This window comes from Rutilus rutilus (assembly GCF_951802725.1).
Source record: "Rutilus rutilus genome assembly, chromosome: 8".
Taxonomy (NCBI): domain Eukaryota; kingdom Metazoa; phylum Chordata; class Actinopteri; order Cypriniformes; family Leuciscidae; genus Rutilus; species Rutilus rutilus.
In genome coordinates, this window is record NC_140222.1 from 13,337,877 (window position 1) to 13,357,491 (window position 19,615).

At 36.5% G+C, this 19,615-nt stretch overlaps 2 protein-coding genes across 3 annotated transcripts in view; one reads left to right on the forward strand and one right to left on the reverse strand.

Annotated features, from left to right (window-relative positions):
- The window catches only part of LOC311295169 (uncharacterized protein), a 44,459-nt gene extending 41,383 nt beyond the window's left edge, over positions 1 to 3,076 (reverse strand). For both annotated transcript variants that reach the window (XM_084416404.1, XM_084416405.1), the window contains exons 1-2: positions 2,963 to 3,076; positions 2,122 to 2,451 (exon numbers count right to left, since the gene is read on the reverse strand). In XM_084416404.1, the coding sequence (XP_084272530.1) occupies positions 2,122 to 2,451; positions 2,963 to 3,011 (379 nt within the window). In that variant the 5' untranslated portion in view covers positions 3,012 to 3,076. The remainder of the gene's footprint in view (positions 1 to 2,121; positions 2,452 to 2,962) is intronic.
- Positions 3,077 to 3,207: 131 nt separating this feature from the next.
- On the forward strand, positions 3,208 to 12,120 carry LOC311296234 (SLAM family member 5-like). The gene is made up of 6 exons (XM_084417909.1): positions 3,208 to 3,265; positions 5,716 to 6,030; positions 6,965 to 7,255; positions 7,357 to 7,494; positions 8,615 to 8,682; positions 10,885 to 12,120. Exons 2-6 carry the CDS (start codon positions 5,742 to 5,744, stop codon positions 10,936 to 10,938), a joined length of 840 nt encoding a protein of 279 aa, XP_084274035.1. The 5' UTR covers positions 3,208 to 3,265; positions 5,716 to 5,741; the 3' UTR covers positions 10,939 to 12,120.
- Positions 12,121 to 19,615: the final 7,495 nt, after the last annotated feature.

Genomic DNA, 19,615 nt, shown 5'->3' on the forward strand with positions numbered 1-19,615 from the left:
CATCTTTGTAGTCGACACTGTCAGAAAACACTAGTTTATTGATAAAAATCAATGCACGCATCACCGGATTTACAAATAGGCTACACATCTTGCTTGTTGCACGCACACATTATGTCGAAAAAACGAAATATTATGTTGAAATAACATTATTATTAATAATACATCTTTTAGAATATTTGATTAAATGCTGATTGTTGCGTTTGTTCAATTTAATAAAATTAAAACTTTAATTGTGATAATTAAAATAATTGAAAATTAAATATTTAGTGGCCAAGTTTTGCTAATTTATTATATAGGCTATTATATGCCTATTGCCTATATTAAGTAGGTCATATTAAGACAAGGCATATATTAGTTATTTTAGCTGTTATGAGAAAAATAAATCTAACGAAATCTAAAATCTAAATCTAATAAATCAAAAAAAATATATATATATAACGCCAGTTCAACATGCCAGAATAAAACCTGATTTTTGAACAATGCGTAACGCCACTCGGCCTGGTGTGCCAAAACACTACATTTTAAACTTCAATGTTTAATTCAAAACAATCTCAAAACGCGTTGTGACATTTTTTAAAGCAGTAGCCAAGCCTATATACATTAAGGGCATTGAAACCAGGATCTTAACTAAAACGCGTTCCGAGTAATCTCTCAAAAATTATGCCACACTACTCCATGTATTTTTTTTTTAAGGACTGCTTTTGAAATCACTATAAATTACTATGCAATTGTATCGCTCACGAGAGCTCTTCATTTATCTAATTCCTCAATAGAATAGTAAAAATATTCCCCGTCATTGCTCCTAATATCGTCTCTATTTTTAACTTTTGATTCTATTTTTTCAGTTCTAAAATTGATTCTATCTTTGGTTCTATTCTGTTGTAGCCTAATAGGCCTATTTATATATATATGAAAAATATGCCTATTAGGCTTAGGGTTTTATATTTAACCCACTTACATTTTAAAATGCGGCAATTGCTGCTGTTTTGCACAATGTCCCTTTGCGCCACCTGGCGGTCATTTCGGGAACGACTTTGAAATGCGGCTGGCTGGCGCGGCGGTAATAGGCATTTTGGTTGTCCACCATCTGTAACACCTGCATCCCCCTTATTATCATCACCACCCCATCATTTAAATCACCACTCTTCGTCAGGTTCCCAACTGGATTAGGTGTAAGAGAGAGGAGGGGCGCTGTAACAACCAGGACTGGCGACGCGCAATGAGGCACACCTGAATCGAATGGAGTCACCGCCACTGTTAAATACCAAGTATACCAGGTGCCCGATGCCCGGTTTCTTTGCCACGTACATGTATGCTAGTGACCTTGCAGGTCCAGGAGGAGAGCGGAGAGAGATTAATGAGTTGCGGGACCCGTATGTCCGTGCAGGGATGCACGTGTCACTGCAGTCAAGCTAAAGAATGGCCTTTCTTTCCCATCTTTCCCTTGGGACAAGGAGCCACCGGGACCCCGCCCACTTTACATGGACTACATTTCCTGCATGTGCCCCAGCACAACGAGGACCCAAGATCCCCTATTTATTTTGGACACTTTTACCCCCATGGACACTTTATTCACATTTTTTGGGGCATTTTAAGTTCATTTTAATGTTAATAAACAACTCTCTGAGGCCTGATACCACACCCGCTGTGTCTGTCGTTGCTCCTCCTGCCACACATGGCAGATATTTTCCTTCTAAGTGGCCTCAGACAATCTCGTGCTTCAGGCCAGACCAATTAAAACTTAGTCGGCTCATGGAACGAGTCATAAGCTCCCATAGCTCATCGTATGCGGGGCTTTGAAAGGAAGGAAATGTATCAGACTTCGAAGCAATGTCTCTTACTGACTCATAGTTCCTAGGGAGCATTCTCTCATCCAACCTGGGCCAGATACAAGAGCCGCGTCCCCATATCCTCAGCAAGCAACTGATAGTGCTGAGTTCCCTCAAAAGGGAACAATGAAATAGTAGATGCAGATGAAAAGAAAGGGATTCATTCATTTAATTAATTTCTATTTAAACTGAACTGATTAATGATGCAGGTAATTGTACAGAAAAAATATATTTCAGCTAATAAACAATGAACATAAATAACCTGAATTAAAACATTCAGTAAACAACTCACCATGGACAGAAACATTAAAGGTCCTATCATTGTTATTGATGCTGATAATTTTTAGTTCATATTCTCCAGAGTGTGTGGATCTGATGTTTGTGATGGTCAGAGATCCAGTCTGATGATCCAGCTTCAGTCTGTCTCGGAATCTCTCAGTACCTTCATTACACTGAACATCTGTACAGATACAACTGAGATCTCCATTGATTTGAGCTATACGAGTGTCATTAAAATACCATTTAATCTTTTCTTGTTGGTTTGTTTGAACACCAGTGTATAGAGTGACTGAATCTCCCTCCATCACTGACACTGACACTTCATCTGATCCAACACCAACACCTGGAGAAGAATTGAACAGTTTATAAATGGCATTATAAGCCGAACCAAACTTAACAATAGTGCTGTGAAGATGTTTTATTCTACAGATCACAAAGATTGTGTGTAGAGAAATATGTCTGTATTCATAATGTAACACATGTAATCAAACAGCAGAAGAACATCAGTGATTTACACATTCACTCATTAGACAAACATACATGAGTCTCATGGACGATCTTCTACATAACACACATCCTGATTTAAATTTCCAAATGTACAAAACATGTTTACATTTTTATGCATTTACAGATGCTTTTATCCACAGTGACATACACATTCAAGGTATATTTGATGTATATATATATATATATATATAATACAAAATAAACAATAAATGTATTTATGTATTGATGTCGGGTTAAATGAAACTCAAACTGATTCAAAATAAATTAATAATAAAATGTTTAGGTTTTTTGTATATATATATATTTTAAATCGTAGACCAGTTAGGGCTTAAAAAAAAAAATCTTACCATGGTCGAGCAAAATACCCGCTGAGATAAAAATAAAAATAAAGTTCATTTCCCACACATTTCCTCATGAAATATTCTGTTCATCTGCTTTCCTGGTGTTGTATTTGGCAAAGTGAAACGAAAATCACGAGAGAGTTAAGTTATGTTCTTTGAAATGGGCGGTCCTCGCGATTAAATCGTGACATGTAAACAACACGTAGCCACGAAATGATATCTGATCATCTCAAATAGGCCTATGTAGGATAAGAAAGCACGCACACGCACGCACGCAACGTGAAAGTTCGTGTGAAAGACTCTGTTGTGGTAAGATTCACACAGTTAACCGATTAAAAGTGTTTGTTTCAAATCCGTTTAAATTAGTTTTCGGATAGTATTATTAGATCCGACTTAAATATAGAAATTTAAGAAAATATAGGATATTAACTATATCTCGAGCTAAGGGGATTATGTATAATTGCAGATATACGTGTATGTAGCCTACATTTAGATCTAGCTCTGTCTAGGTCTTTTTTAAATCTGTCTATTGTTTTTATTGTGTTTGACTGTTTTTGACACTTTGGGCGCTTCTCATTTATTTGTCCATCCTCGCTTCGTGTCTCAGCTCCAGTCCCGTAGGCTATGCGAGGGAAGGATGCAGCAAGGAAAGAAAACGAGGACGGAGGAATAAAAGAACATCGTACTTAGCCTATATTGGAATATTCTTGATCACTCGAGCGTCACTTCAAAGCGTCGAGATGCGTTCCCTTATGTTGCAAATAAATTAATTAATTTGGTTATTTAAGAAATGTATAATAATAATAAAGCAAGATGCCCCGTTGAAATAGGCTATTTGAGATGTTGAGATGCGGTTTTTTTTAAACTGCAGAGGAAAAACGTAAGTTAAAAAATATTGTGACAGATGTGAAGTTTTAGGATAGCTATTCGTGTCTTTTCAACATGACATTCCTCTGATGACATATGATGATTCCTCTCCTCATGCCTATCTCTGAATTCAGATGTCATTAAGATGTCTAACTTTGATAGGTTTCCAGGTAACAGGATGAAGATTTTGGTGCACGTCTTTAGAGAGCATAATAGCGAGGAGGAAACGCCATAAAGAAGAGTTATGAGGAAAGCCCTTATATGGAAATGACCGGGCGTGGTTTATGCAAAAGCCCATTTCCCGGAACGGAACAAGGATAAGAATATATTTATGTTGAAGAATGTAAAAATGCGACAGTAAAAACCTGTTTTTGGTTAACAGTAAGTTCCCGTAAAATATATGGAGAAAAACTGCAAGAGGTAAACTGCAAGTTTACCAGCCTATTAGTTATCTGGATTGATTTAAACATTATTAAGCATTCACAGTATTGATAAGACAGACTGCTGCATTATGTTTGAACTAAACTCCATTAGTTAGTTAGAAGTATTAGCTTTGTCAAACAAAGTTTTTATTTGGCTTTAAACTGTTCTGTGTATGGGATCAGGTTCATAAAAGCAGAACATTAACATGAACTAAACACACATAGGCCTACACCAAATACCGCAATTGACGTGTGTCCATCCAACAGGTCAAACCACATTCACTTCTGGAGAAAACAGAACAGTTTCAGTTTGACTCAGAAGATAAACTACTAGTGTAGCTACTATCACTTCAGTAAAAATGGTAATGTGAGATACTAGACTGTTTTAAATTATTTATTTATTTTGGCATACCAACAATTGAATGAATATACAACTATTTTAAAACTAATAATCTTTATTTTACCATGACATTTTGGTAGATTTACACAATATTACACTCTCCCCTGGTTAGTCAGACAATAACCTTTAAAAAACTGTCAATGTTAAATGATAAAAATGAATGTATTAGATATTAAGAACATTTAAAGTCTTAATAAGAGACAGAAGAGCATATATGCATATATCTAAACACAACATGCCATCAGTGTGTGTGTGTGTGTGTGTGGGTGCGCATGTTTGTGTGAACTAGGAGGGTCGTCAAACTGTTGGGGGAGGATTCACACCAGAAACTTGTTTCATTGTGTTTGTTATAAATCATTTTGAATTATTTTTTTGTAAAGCATTATTAGGTCAGATCTTTCACTGAGCTTTTGAAGAAAATGTTTCACATGCTGGTCTTGTTCTGTTTGTGTGGTGGTAAGTTATAAACATTTATATTGCTTATTATAGCTTATATTCAGGTCTCTGTTTATGGTCTTTATTTGAGTGTACAGGGTCCTGAAATTATCAAGGAGTTTGTAGTTTGGAAATGGAAATGTAATATATGTTGGGTTGAGGGGGTTGGGGGGGGGGGTTCTGTAGTTAATATAAACTAAACTAATGGAGGCTAAGGAAGGAAATCTACCACTGAGCTGCTTTTAAATCACAGGCCATTTTATGAATCTCAGTTTCAAAATTGACATACAAATGGAAATCCTCCTTCCATGATTCACCCTATAGCAACGATCTTAAAAAATACTTTTCAAATTAATGTGGCAAAAAACAGAGGAATCCTGAGTGCATATTAAATTATTCAGATGCAGTGAGCCTGTCTAATGATCTAAATAGCTCATACACATTTGTTCTATTATTTAAAAAATGTATTGAAAATATCCAGCTGAATTAAACTTGCAACATGACATGCAACTTCACACCTTTTGTTTGCTCTTTGCGTTTGATTCACATTTAAACATTACAAACTAAAAATTATTTCAGGCTTTGCAAACCAACAGAAGTATTAATCTGTGACAAAACCTCTTCATGTTCATCAGGTGTGTTTGGTGATTCAGTGTCAGTGATGGAGGGAGATTCTGTTACTCTAAACACTGATCTTACTGAAATACATAAAGATGATGGTATAATGTGGAAATTTGGAGCTGAAAACTCTCGGATAGCTGTCAACAGACAGAAACAAAACTTCTCCACATCGGATGTTCCTGATGGGAGATTCAGAGACAGACTGAAGCTGGATGATCAAACTGGATCTCTGACCATCACAAACACCACAACTGAACATGCTGGAGTTTATCAACTAGATATAACTGGAGTGAAAAAATCATCAAAAACATTCAGTGTTTCTGTCTATGGTGAGTAGAGATCAACTGCGTTTTGAATTATGAGAGGCACTTCATGTTTGTGGAAATTCCACTCAAAAAGACTCAAACAAATAATTTAAAATCATAAGGTTGCACTACCTATAATCCATATTCGCCAGTTTGACTCAATGAGCTGTAAAATTTCCTTCATGTTCTTTTTACAGACATCAGGAGAATAATGTAATGTTTGGTATTAATGTGTGACATGATATAACAAGAGTATCTATGGCAAGAGCTCTTTTCATCCGCTGCATTCCTCCTGAATATTTTCCTTACTCCTTTGTATTCCACTGTCTTTTCTCCAGTTAATGATCATTTTGATTAAGGCTACCTGTGTTTCATAATACAGACATTATACGGTATCACTACAGTGATATTTAACACGTCGAGCTTTTGGTGTCATTCATGGTCTGTTCGAATGCTTTTGCACTTCTTCTTTTAATGTTCAGTGTTTGAAGGGTGAGTTTCATAACATCTTATTCTATCCAGTTTTTGAAAATGCTTATTGCTTTCATAGAGTGAAGCTTTCTCTGATTTGTTTACAGTTTAATGGAAGTTACTACAATAATTCATCCAAAAAGGTGGATATTCTTATTTTATTATTAACATATTGAAAGGTTTAATCTGTTTAATCTATGGGTGTCCAATCCTGTTCACTGTCCTGCAAAGGGTAGCTCCAAAACCCTTGCTTGGAAGTTTCCAAGTAGTCTGAAGGCCTTTATTAGTTGGTTCAGGAGTGTTTAAAAGGGTTGGAGCCGAACTCTGCAGGACAGTGGACCTCCAGGAACAGGTTTTGGAATCCCGTAATCATTTTATTATTTGAGATCAGAGACACTCTCACTTTCATCACACTAAACATTCACTGAACATACTGAATCCTGAAGTGTCTTGATTAGATTTATCCTCATTTCCATTTACTTTCCAGCTCGTCTGCCTGTTCCTGTCATCATCAGAGATTGTTCTTCATCATCATCCTCATCATCAAATTGTTCACTGGTGTGTTCATCAGTGTTGAATGTGTGTGATGCGACTCTCTCCTGGTACGCAGGAATCAGTGTATTGTCCAGCATCAGTGTGTGTGATCTCAGCATCAGTCTCTCTCTACCTCTGGAGGTGGAATATCAGGATAAAAACACCTACAGCTGTGTGCTGAACAATCCCATCAGCAACCAGACCACACATCTGGACATCAACACACTCTGTCACACATGTGCAGGTACCACAGCACTGATGATATATGTGTGTGTTTACTGACCTGATCTCTGTCTTCTGTTGTAGATCACACTGATGCGTTCACTTCTTTCTTTATCATTACAGCACAGGACACACAGTCTCCTTCAGTTCCTCCAGTCTCAGTGTCTCTGATAGTGTTGATCTCTGCTGGATCTCTGATGATTGTTACTGTAGTCGTGATCTTCTGCATCTGCAGGAAACACAGAAAAACAGACCCAAAAGGTAAGTGTTTCCAACTGCTTTTAAACAAGTATTAAATCTACCCTAAGGCCTGTTTCACAGACATGGCTCAGATTAAGCCAGGATTATCCCTTAGTTCAATTATGACATTAAAGTTGCTTTCATAATCATGCCTTAGAAAAAAAAACAATACTGATATGCATCTTGAGACAAAACAATGGGACTGACATTTACATTTACATTTACATTTATTCATTTAGCTGACGCTTTTATCCAAAGCGACTTACAATTGCTATATACGTCAGAGGTCGCACGCCTCTGGAGCAACTAGGGGTTAAGTGTCTTGCTCAAGGACACATTGGTGTCTCACAGTGGATTCGAACCCGGGTCTCTCACACCAAAGGCATGTGTCTTATCCATTGCGCCACCACCATCCCATATTGTAACATATTGTAAGATATCTCGGTGCAAGTTGCTTTCAGGTAAAACAGCTCAAACATGCATTTTAGTCCAGGACTAGACGCAAGCCCTGTCTGTGAAACCGGAAGTATATCTGTTAATCAACTGATAGCCCTAATTATCATAAAGTGAATATATGAAGTTACCTATAATGACAAGTTGCAACACTCTTTACTCATCTCACTTGCACCAGAAGTGCATTCAACTGAACTGAATTCAAATATGACAGTTAGAACAAGTGATTGGCTACTGTTTCCAAGATATTTAAGTTTTTACGTTTTACATCTATGTATATTGCATAGATCTATCTGTCGCCTGTCCTGTAACACTTTAAAAATCAGCTATTAATGGATATATAAATAAAATTTAGTTTGAAACTTATGTTCATATTCTATTCCTATTCAGTGTCTACTCGGAGCTTCTTGGCTTGTTGTATTCGTTGGAGCATCTCTTGTCTAGTCTGCAAGCATTAATGGGCTCCGTTTGCCCTGATCATCCATGACTTTTAGAAACAACATGATGCAATACACATTATGTATGATGCAATGCAGCTTCAGATTGCATCATTCATTACTTTGCCTAAAAAGCAGTCATTGCAGGATATTGCTATCCAAGTCATAGATCCATTAAAAAAATGTATTTAAGTCATTTCTGGTTTAAGAATGTCTTTCTAAATTTAATGATATAATTGTTGTGCAAACAGGTCAGACTTGTGAAGATGAGATCATTTACACAGAGCCAACGTTCCACGAACGAAAAGCACATAAATCGGTAAGATAATTTTCTACTAATTTATGTTCTGTCTCTATCACTTCAGCAGATATAAACAAATCACATATATCAAGAATATTATTAAATATTTACAGTGCCCAACATGAGGCACTGATGACATTTTTCCTATGAAAATACTTCATGTAACTGTCACAGTTTTTGAGAAGTAGATAAAGTAAGAATGTTTAACGGAATCAGGGTTACATCCGTAACTTAGAATTTTCTTTGAAATTTAAAACAAAACTGAAATAAGAGTGTGTGGTTTTATCTGTCAATCAGTGGCTGATTGCGGGAACTGCTTTAACTAGTCTTTCAAGTTAATCATGTGATTCTTCTTATGCTTTAACTCTGTTAATAACTTTTATATATCAGTTACACAAAAAGTATTTTGTCTAATTTGAATCTGAACTGTAAGATTTATTACCCATGAACTAGGTTTCCAGTATTTTATTTTATTTTTTTCAGTAGAGCGTTAGCGCTTGCAACACCAAGGTCATGGGTTCGATTCCCAGGGAAAGCAAGAACTGATAAGAATGTAAATGTCTACCTTGAAAATTCAATAAGTCGCTTTGGATAAAAGCGTCTGCCAAATGAATAAATGTAAATGTAACTGCTAGTTGGCCAGAGTTCAAAGACACAAATACTGCATCTGAACTTACATACTGCATTTGGATTTAAATTACTTCACGATTATTGAAAAACATGTTTTTTTATCTAGTATGTCATGGTCATGTTCTGTTTAGTTTCTTTGTCAAGAATTTGTCATTGTCAACAATGTCATTTTGTGGTCAAAAGTCATAAATGAAAAAAATGCAGAGGCTTGTAAAATGTGTCCCCATCACTGTCAAAAATCAAACGCCCTCGCTAGCCAGAAATAGCACATGTTGTCATACTAAACATATTTTTGTTTGTTGTTATTTAATGTATGGTATGAGCAAGTAAGATAAGACTGTTGTCAGTACTAGCATTAGCATTAGCTCAATGATTGTAAGAGCAACACACACACAGTCTTCATGTATTCGGCCACATCCTGAGCACAAGCTCCATACTTTAGCGCTGTTAGCAGCTAAACACAAAAACAACAGAAACTCTTCTAAATCTCCAACGTAGCTGTACATTAAACACACACAAATATTTTCCTTTACTAACAAACACATGAAATTCAAGTTAATTTCAACATTTACTCTCCAGTTGGAGCATCTATCACTGATGCCGTGAACATTGACCACATTACTTGCACAAACAATAGATCTTCTGTGAACTCCTTTGTGTGAAATCAGGAAGTCACATGCGTCAAGACCAAATAAATGTGTCACAGCCACAGGTCAGTTCTGAGAGGGCTACAGACAGCAGGGCAAAACGATTAAAAAACAACTAACCAATTGTGCAATATATAGGACAGTAAATAGACTCATCACCCTCTAAAAGTTAAGGACGCTTTCCATATCTTTTGTTGTTGATGTCAAAAGGCTGTCCAATCTAAGTCTAAGGCAGAGCTTCACAAACAGCCGCAGTCTAGGCTAAATCAAGCACAGATATGGCTTGTTCTCAATTATTTTTCCACATAATTATTTTCTCAATTTGACATACGAAAACAAATGTTTGTTTTTTTAAACTATAGCAAGGTTAGACGCATGTTTATATTTCACTGTATTCAGTGAATTATTTCTATTGATGTCAGTCAGTCAGTCAGTCAGTCAGTCAGTCAGTCAGCTAGCAATTATCCGTCTATAGGAAAATGCGCTGATGATGCTCATTAAAAGAAGAGTGGATCTTTCACATTAGAATGAAATGAAATTCAGTTCTGGTTCATGTGTTTTCCAAATACCTGAATTCTCTAGAACACCTTTGTTTTTCATTTCATTCATTCATGAAATTACTTGGCTCAAGGTGATATAATGCTGGGCCCCAGGTTGCTTTAAATAACACTTGTTTTGTTATATATTATTTATCTTGCATTATGTTAGTAATACGACGTGTAATATTATAAATGTGTGCAGTTCATGCTAATATTACTACATGTCAATATTTGATTTGAATGAAATTCCCTTACCTATGGAAGATTAACAATTTTACTATGTGACGTTATTATTTGATGTCTAGTGTAAATTGTGGGTCCCGAAGCGAAACATCTGAGAATCGCTGATATAGATTACGTTTTATTTTATTTTTAAGATATATCGTGTGATTATTTTTTTACAGAATGGTAAAGAAGAGGATCACACAGAGTATGCACCTGTCGCCATGAGAAGATAATATTTTCCAGCTGTGTGACGCTTTCACTACCTTTTTTGACAACCTTATCTGAGTCTATGGAGACTGCTGAGAATCACCACATGTAGCACACATTAAAAACTATTGATGATATACAAACTTCAGATTTTTATTCTCAGCCAGGCATTTAACAATTTTGGACTGGTTTAACTTTGAGTATTATTTTGAAATCCCAGCAGACACACAGCAGGATCATTCTGAGGGGTTTGAAGAGAGATATTCAGAGACGGATTCATGAAGGGCTAAATAATTATTCTCCTAACTTTACCAATCGTCAAATATGTATGAATCAATTAAGCATTTTCAAGTTGGACTCTTAAAGCCTCACAATTCCGACTGTGTATTTGCATATCCATTTTCTCTTTCTCTTTCTCTCTCTTTACACCTGTAGTCAACAGAAATGTGGTTTGACCTGATGTGGGTGGACAAATATATAGTTCTGCATGAACACGTGGTTTACTGTAAGTTAGCCCATTGTTTCAAACAGGAAAGCTTCAGAGTTCCACGTATTGATTTCCCAAGAAACACCACACTTTCTTTCCAGTCACGTGACTGCTTCACTCTGCATGTAGGAATGTTTTACAGACAGGGTAATTTAAAACACACACACACACACACACACACACACACACACACACACACACACACACACACACACACACACACACACACACACACACACACACGCATGCATGCACACACACACACACACACACACACACACACACACACACACACACACACACACACACAGATATATTATGCCTGTTTTATAGTTGAACTGCCACGTGATGGCGCTGTTTTAGACACTCTTGATGCTTCCTGAAACTTTCAGTGATTTAAAAGGCTTTGTTTCTCCATTCCTAATCTTTAGTGTGTGGTTGTTGTCAGTTTACAGTATGTCTGTCAATAAAATTTGGTTGAAACTAGTTTGACTTCTGCTTTACAATAAACAGTTTTACTACATAAAGTAGCCCTATACTGAAAATAAATAAAGATTTTGTAACTGCACATTTTGTCAAAATGTTGTTGTTGCTGTAAGACTGTTCTCAGACCTGTCTCTCAGATGTTAGCATTGTTACTGAGTTTTGTCTTTGTGTGTAAGGTTCTGCCATCATGTGACTGATATTAAATTGACTCAATATTAAAAGGTTAATTCACCTCAAATGAAAATTGTCATAATTGACCCTTATGTCGTTCCAAACCAGTTATTAGAGAGCAACAGATAGGCCTAAACAACTCTATCAATATCATTGACTGATATTTAGACCTTTCTCTTTTTTTTGAGTTCATTTTATTGATATTGATTTAATTTATAAATATCTCCTTCTGGCAGGTTTTCTAAGGAAATGCATCAGAGCACTGTGAACTCAACTGAAAACATTGTTCACAGGAAAACAGACTAATGTCTTAATAACATTAGACTTGTCAAAAGTTCCATTTGTTATGAAATTCAGTGGTTCGGAACGACTATCAAACTGCCAACGTCATGTGATTTCAGTAAACGAGGCTTCGTTACGTCAGAACTGTTTCGACCTTTCAATGGTTCGTCGCTAGGGGGCGATGATCTCTGTGTAATGAGTGTCTCGATATAATTTGTTTGTTGATATTTGATGACACATTTTTATAATAAAAATTAAGAGTTGTAATCATTGGTCTCTTGTTCTGCAAGCTCTCAATACAACAAACAAAACAAGTAATTAAATAAAATATTACATATATTAGGCCTACAGACATTTTAAATGTTTAATGGTATTAGATGATTAGTTAATTGCCTTTAATACATTACACCTTCAATATCTCATCAGACAAACATAACTACACAAGTCTCTTGGGAAATTTTGAACAATTACTGTACATCATACCACCCTCGACCAGATTCATTTATCATAAATTAATTATGCATTGCTAAACCATACAGAAACTGACCATGCAATCATATTTCCCCTCATATAAAAATCACGATTCTATGAGATCTTCTTTAAAGAGTTTAAGAATCTTTTTTGAGTGGTGTCTCATATAATAGTTACAATTGCGGGTTAAAGTTTAGTGCATCAGTGAAAAAATGTCCATATTTATGGAAATCATTTATAACTCAGTGATTCAATGTTATAGTTGAGTCCATGGTTATTTCTGAAAACACACATAAAAATAAATATTGCTTTTGTTTTATTAAAGACATTTTTTATGTCTTTGTCTCAGCTTTGATCTGATTTATGGTATAAAAAAAATACTTTTCTTAAAACATTTCAAATTAAAATATAAAAATATCCAGAGACACCTCTACTGATATGCTATTTACATATTTACAATGAGCAGATGAAATACAAAAAAAAAAAAAAAAGTAACAAGAAGGAACTAAGGAAAACCATAAGATGACAAGCTGAAGTTACTAATAAAGTCAATAAAGTAAGGGCAATCGTCTCCATCAAACAGTGATAATATTCTACAAGACAAACACAAAATACAATATTTTAACAAACAATCCCAGCTGAACTGAAAAAAATAAAAACACAAGATGGAACACAGACAAATAACACACAGGTCACAGATAAAACCACAGGTCTTCATCTCCTCACATGCAAAAATAGGGTAATCCGGTAATTATTTATATATAATGCCATTTATATAGGCTTTTGTTTCACAATTACGTCAGTATAGCTGCTCAGCTCATCTGTCAGTCAATAGGTGTCACAACAAGGAAACCTGTTCAGCGACACAGTGTAAGTGTTCCGCGATAATGTCAGTGGCACGTGTCACAATTCTTTTGTGACACATGCCACTACCCACTGGCACATGCCAATGAAGACCAGATGTGCCACCGGATGTGCCAATGCACATAGTGACATCATGTGCCATTGCCTTCTGTGTGTCAGATGCCATGTCACTTAATGTTCATACCGCCTCTCCTATACTGAAGGCTATACTGAAAAAGCATCAAGCACTCGCTGATCTTTTGAAAGTAACACGTTAGTTATTTTATCGCTCATGTAGTACATAATGCTTAGGGGAAGATTTACTAAACAGGGCAAATTAGCGCAAGAGTGCAATTCCAAAGATGCGCCGATGGGAGTGGAAAGTTCTGCGTGTAATCTACTGACAACACACAAATTAAACAACATAGACGCAGCCAGATCATTTCCATAAAGACCAACACAATCTACCAGCTAGCGTCTGGTTCAAGACGTGCTTTTTTGGGAGTTGAATAATGGTGCACACACCAGTACATTGACGAGTCGAGTGCAAACCTTAAGTAAATCACCTTGAGTGATTCATCTAAATATTGGCCCTAAATGTGCTAATTTATCATTTAAATCATTCAAAGTTTGACTGGTGTTGGTACCGAGTAGTGAAATCTAGGAATCGTGACAATTACTCTGTGAGCGATGAGAGTTTCAGCTGATCCTCTTCTCTCCATCATTTCCTGATTCTCTTCAGTGTGCCTTTCCATTAAAAAGCATCAAAGTCTTTTGACTCTGAGTCTGACTCTGATTTAAGGACGTGTCCTCCTCCTCAAAGGAATGTCAGCCGGAACACATGGTGAGTTATCATCATCATCATCACCCTCCTGAAAGAAAACACAGATTCACAAAAGGTTTAAATGATTGATGTTACACAAACACAAAAACACTACAGACTTGGAATTGTGTTTTTTCTGTTGTTCATACAGAGGATTTCAGTTCCTAAATATTTATCACCGTCTTAAACTGCATTACATATTTTTTACAACAGTAATAGAAACAAAGTATAGTGAGTTCAATATCACATCTAAATTGCTTAAACTGTTGTATTGGTGTTTTCTAATAAGACGCTTGCTATCTCGCTTTGACTGCCTCACCGGTGAATATCTGCTTCTGTAGTGTTAAATAGAAATGATAATAACTAAGTAAAACTCATCTATCTTGTTAAATCAGCTGTATGTAATACTTACACTCTGTGATGCTAGTTCATGGGTCCTGCTGTGTCGATAGTAAATCACACCAGCAGTTACTCCTGCAAACACCAGCAGAACAGCAACAACTATTCCTGCTACAGCTCCTGAAGACAGACCTGAACCTGGAACAGCTACAGAGAAACAGACATTATTACGAGAGAGTGAATGATTATCCATCTAGTATTTACCAAAATCTTAGATGGATATTTACACCTTTCTACTTGGGTCATCAGTTATTTAACTGATTAATGGCTTCATCTGTTGTCTTTAGAAACAACATCAGCACTGAGAGATCAACAGGAAACACTGTTCACAGGAAAACTGCATTTTTCATGTTAATAACATTAGTTAAAGTGCCATTGAGTCAAAGCTCACTTTTTTTAAACAGTCCAGAGCTCATTTATTGGGTTGATTTAAAATATTGAACTGTTCATTAAATTCCTCAAAGGAAAATGCTTTGAATGGCTGAATTATACACTCACCAACGACAGAAACACTGAATCTCTTCACTGTAGTGATGCTGAAGCTGCTGTTGTTGATGATGATCTGTAGTTTATATTCTCCAGAGTCTGTGTTTCTGGTGTTTGTGATGGTCAGAGATCCAGTCTGATGATCCAGCTTCAGTCTGTCTCTGAATCTCTCTTTACACTGAACATCTGTACAGATCTTACTCTGATCTCCAGTGATTTCAGCGATGAGAGTGTCTTTAAAATACCACGTCATCACATCATTTGTGTTGTTTACTACACCAGGACCAAAAGTAACAGATTCTCCCTCCTTCACTGTCTTTCTCTTCACTTCATCTCGATCAGCAGCAGAAACACCTGAAACACAAACCAACAGATGCTGGAGGATCTTTTGCTGAAAACAAAACAAAAACTACACAACATGAGAGAACTGTGAACATGACCTCTCTGACTTTCGATCTGAAAGGATACATTTATGCATGGTTTGTGCTCATAAACACATCTGACATTCTTATTTTACATTAAATCCTCACTTAAACAGATAACAGTAGTTGATTAGAGATGACAAGATTAAGCTCAACTGCAGCTTCTTATGAATAAAAAAACTGATTATCATTGTAAAAACATTACATAAACACATTAACAATGTGCTTTAAACACATTTAAACTGCATTTAAACATTCCCTAATGACTCACCATGAACAGTAACACTGAAGATATTTCCACTGTCGCTGCTGCTGCTGATGATCTTCAGTTCATAGACTCCAGAGTCTGTGTTTCTGGTGTTTGTGATGGTCAGAGATCCAGTCTGATGATCCAGCTTCAGTCTGTCTCTGAATCTCTCAGTATCTTTATTACACTGAACATCTGTACAGTTAAAACTGAGATCTCCACTGATTTGAGCGACGAGAAGGCCATTAAAATACCATTTAATCTCTTCTTGTTGGTTTGTTTGAACACCAGTGTATAGAGTGACTGAATCTCCCTCCAGCACTGACTCTATGTCTGTATCAACACCAGACGAACCTGGAGAAGAAACATAAACCAAACAAAAAATATAAAATAGTGCTGTGAAAATGTTTTTTCTACATTTCATGAAGATTTTGAGTGGGGAAATATGTCTGGATATGAAACGCATGGAAACAAACAACAGAAGAACGTCATTGATTTACACATTCACTGATCAGGATGACTTGAGGGCGAGAAATTGATGACAATTTTGGGTGAACTATCCCTTTAATTAATGTAGTTAACTAAAGTTAACAAATGAAACCTTATTGTAAAGTGTCTTTTTAAGTGAGAAGTATATGTTGCACTTTGTTTTATTATTATTATTTAATGTTTATTCTGAATATATTTAGCATCAAATATCCAAACTCTGTCTCTTTAAGTATTTGTTACAAAATGAACATTAAGTGAATATTATCTCATAATATCCTTCAGTCAAAAAAAAAAAAAAAAAAAAAAAACACTATAATGATTGTTTAAAATTGATATCAATAAATAATCAGTTTATGTATAATTAGTAATTAAGGTATATATTGTTAGAAATAAATCATATTTATTGGGTGCTGTGCTGGAGCTGGATATTATCTAAGTCCCTTCCCTTCCGGTGGACCACCATGGGACCTTATTTCGGAAAAATCAGTCTATGGGAAAAATATTGTATGGTAGTCAATGGCGAGAGACAACAAATATTTTGATCTCGTTTGAATTGTGCCCTGAATTACACATATGATGTTTGTCAATTTAAAAGATACATTTTAAAGTCAAGAAAGTCGCAGTTTGATGTAAAGCTGTTGAGGTATAAGACTGTGAAAATACGTAATTACAAAGACTACAAACCACAAAAGGCGCACATGTGACGTCATACCTTTTCTCTAAATGAATGAAGCTAACTTTACTGAAGCTAACGTCTGACATTTTTTCTATAGTCTTACGTTATAATCGTAACGTTACGCTGTCATGCCTGAGTGTTTTGTACCATACATATTTTTTTCCGAAATATAACTTATATATAACTCTATTTTTTACAGTCTATGATATAGAGCTGGTAAGTCCCGCCCCTTCCGCTAATCCCCCTGGACCTCAAAGTTGAAAAACCGTCAATGCAAGTGAATGGGAGAAAATAATTATTTTCTGGTCCCGTTTGAATTTTGCCATGAATGTGAACATATGTTGTCTGTGAATTTTTTATAGAACTTTTCGTGTAAAGAATGCTACAATTTAGCGGGTAGAAGTTTGATACGGTTAGACTTTGTGTGAAAGCACTTTGTGGACTACAACTCTTCGCTGCTTTCGACGCGTTTGAAACGTCACCACCACTAGCACACGGCTCTAGCTCACGGATCCCGCTAAACATGACTGTGTCTTTGGTGCACTTCATCGCCTTCTTTCAGGGAGAGGACAAAATCGTTGAGGTTGGTGAAAACCACGGGTAAGTCAACTTTATGGGGTGACGTCACATAGGCGACATGTAGTCTTTCTCGTTATGTCTTTTCCACAACTGCTAGCCGACGAATCATACCATATACTGTCAAACTTGTAACATGAAAGATTATATAAAAAATTCACAGACAACATATGTTCACATTCATGGCACAATTCAAACGGGACCAGAAAATAATTATTTTCTCCCATTCACTTGCATTGACGGTTTTTCAACTTTGAGGTCCAGCGGGGTTTTACGGAAGGGGCGGGACTTACCAGCTCTATAACTCTTTATCGATCAACGAATGCGACCGTAGGCAGCCGTAGGGTCTGTTAGCAACACTTCCGGAGCGGATGTTGTTGTGGTCACATGTCGGTGCGGCACTGGAAAAAAGACTCTTACCATAGTCGGGTAAAAACAAGACCACCGACAACAAATTAACGAAAAGCTTCATTTTCGCCACTTTCCTCCAGAAAATGAATGCAGATTCTGATTAATACCAGAGAATGTCTAATAGACCTTTCTCACAACTTCCGTATTTGTGACCGGAAATACGCAATCGTCGTGGTAATCTACTTCCTCCGCAGTCAAAGCAACATAAAAAATGGCGCAAGCAACTAGCAAGAGCTATTGACACGCTAATGATGTGTCATTTTAATTAACAGTTCAGTAACAGTTAGCCTCGATCGCTCTCTACTTACCTTGATATTTATGGACAAATTCCGTGTGGAAATTGTTTTACCCTTTATTTCGTTTTTTCTTTTTGGTGATGGAGTTTTCCTCTACGAGTCGTCACATCAGCAAATGTAATATTTGGCAAATCCGTTAATGAAGTTGTGTAGACTCTTTGATCCATTTTAAACTTGCCCGCGTTTATGTTTTTCTGGTGTGTTGACGCTTGACAGGAACTCCGCTTCCACAACGATTACGTATTTCTGGTTATTGTAAGAAAGGTCTATAAGGCCAGAGAATGTCTATCCGTAGACGGGCTCTGATAAGGCGTAGACCATAGATATCATAAGCCGCTTTTCCACCGAAATTACCCGGAACAATTTGTCCCAGGAACTTTTTTCCCAGGAACCTTTTTTGCCCCAGACCGGTTGCTTTCTGCGTTTACACCGCGGTCTAAAGTACCGGGAAGGTAAACTGCGCGCAACTGCTCCTCCCAGTCTGCGACGGACAGTAATCAGTTTTGAGCGCCACATTTATATGGAGGAGATTCAAACTGTGCTGCAGTTATTGGTTTACTAACGAGGTAATTAACATAACAAAATAGACGAGCACTGATACTAAAGCGTGTTCAGAAAGCTCGTATGCGTATAAAATTATGATGACTGGGACGAACGCGCAAAAATTTCCTTTTGCGCAAATACGCTTAAAAAAAGCCTGAACCCCGTCTATCAATCATAAATAGTGACAGTCTTGTAAATAGTTGTTTGTTACCAACCTCAAAGCGCTATTTCAATCCTGTTATAGTAAATCTGTAACATGGTTTGCCTTGCAATAGATGACAATGTGTAAACATAATGACTTAATATTAAAAGCTGTGGCAGAAAAGAGACGAGCACTGATAAAGCGTGTTCAGAGCTCGTAATGCTAACGTTAGATATAAAATTGTATGTTATCAGCTATTGCGGACATTGGCCGTGAGATGGCTGTGACGAACGCGCAGAAAGTTTCCTCTTCCACAAATACCCAAATAATAAAGCCTGAAACTCGTCGCCAGTCCCCCAGTTTTTTTTATTAAATTCCATATTTGCAGACAGACAACTTTACTGCATGAAGCCACTTTTTAAAAGGGAGGTTAAAAATAAAGAAAATGCTGCG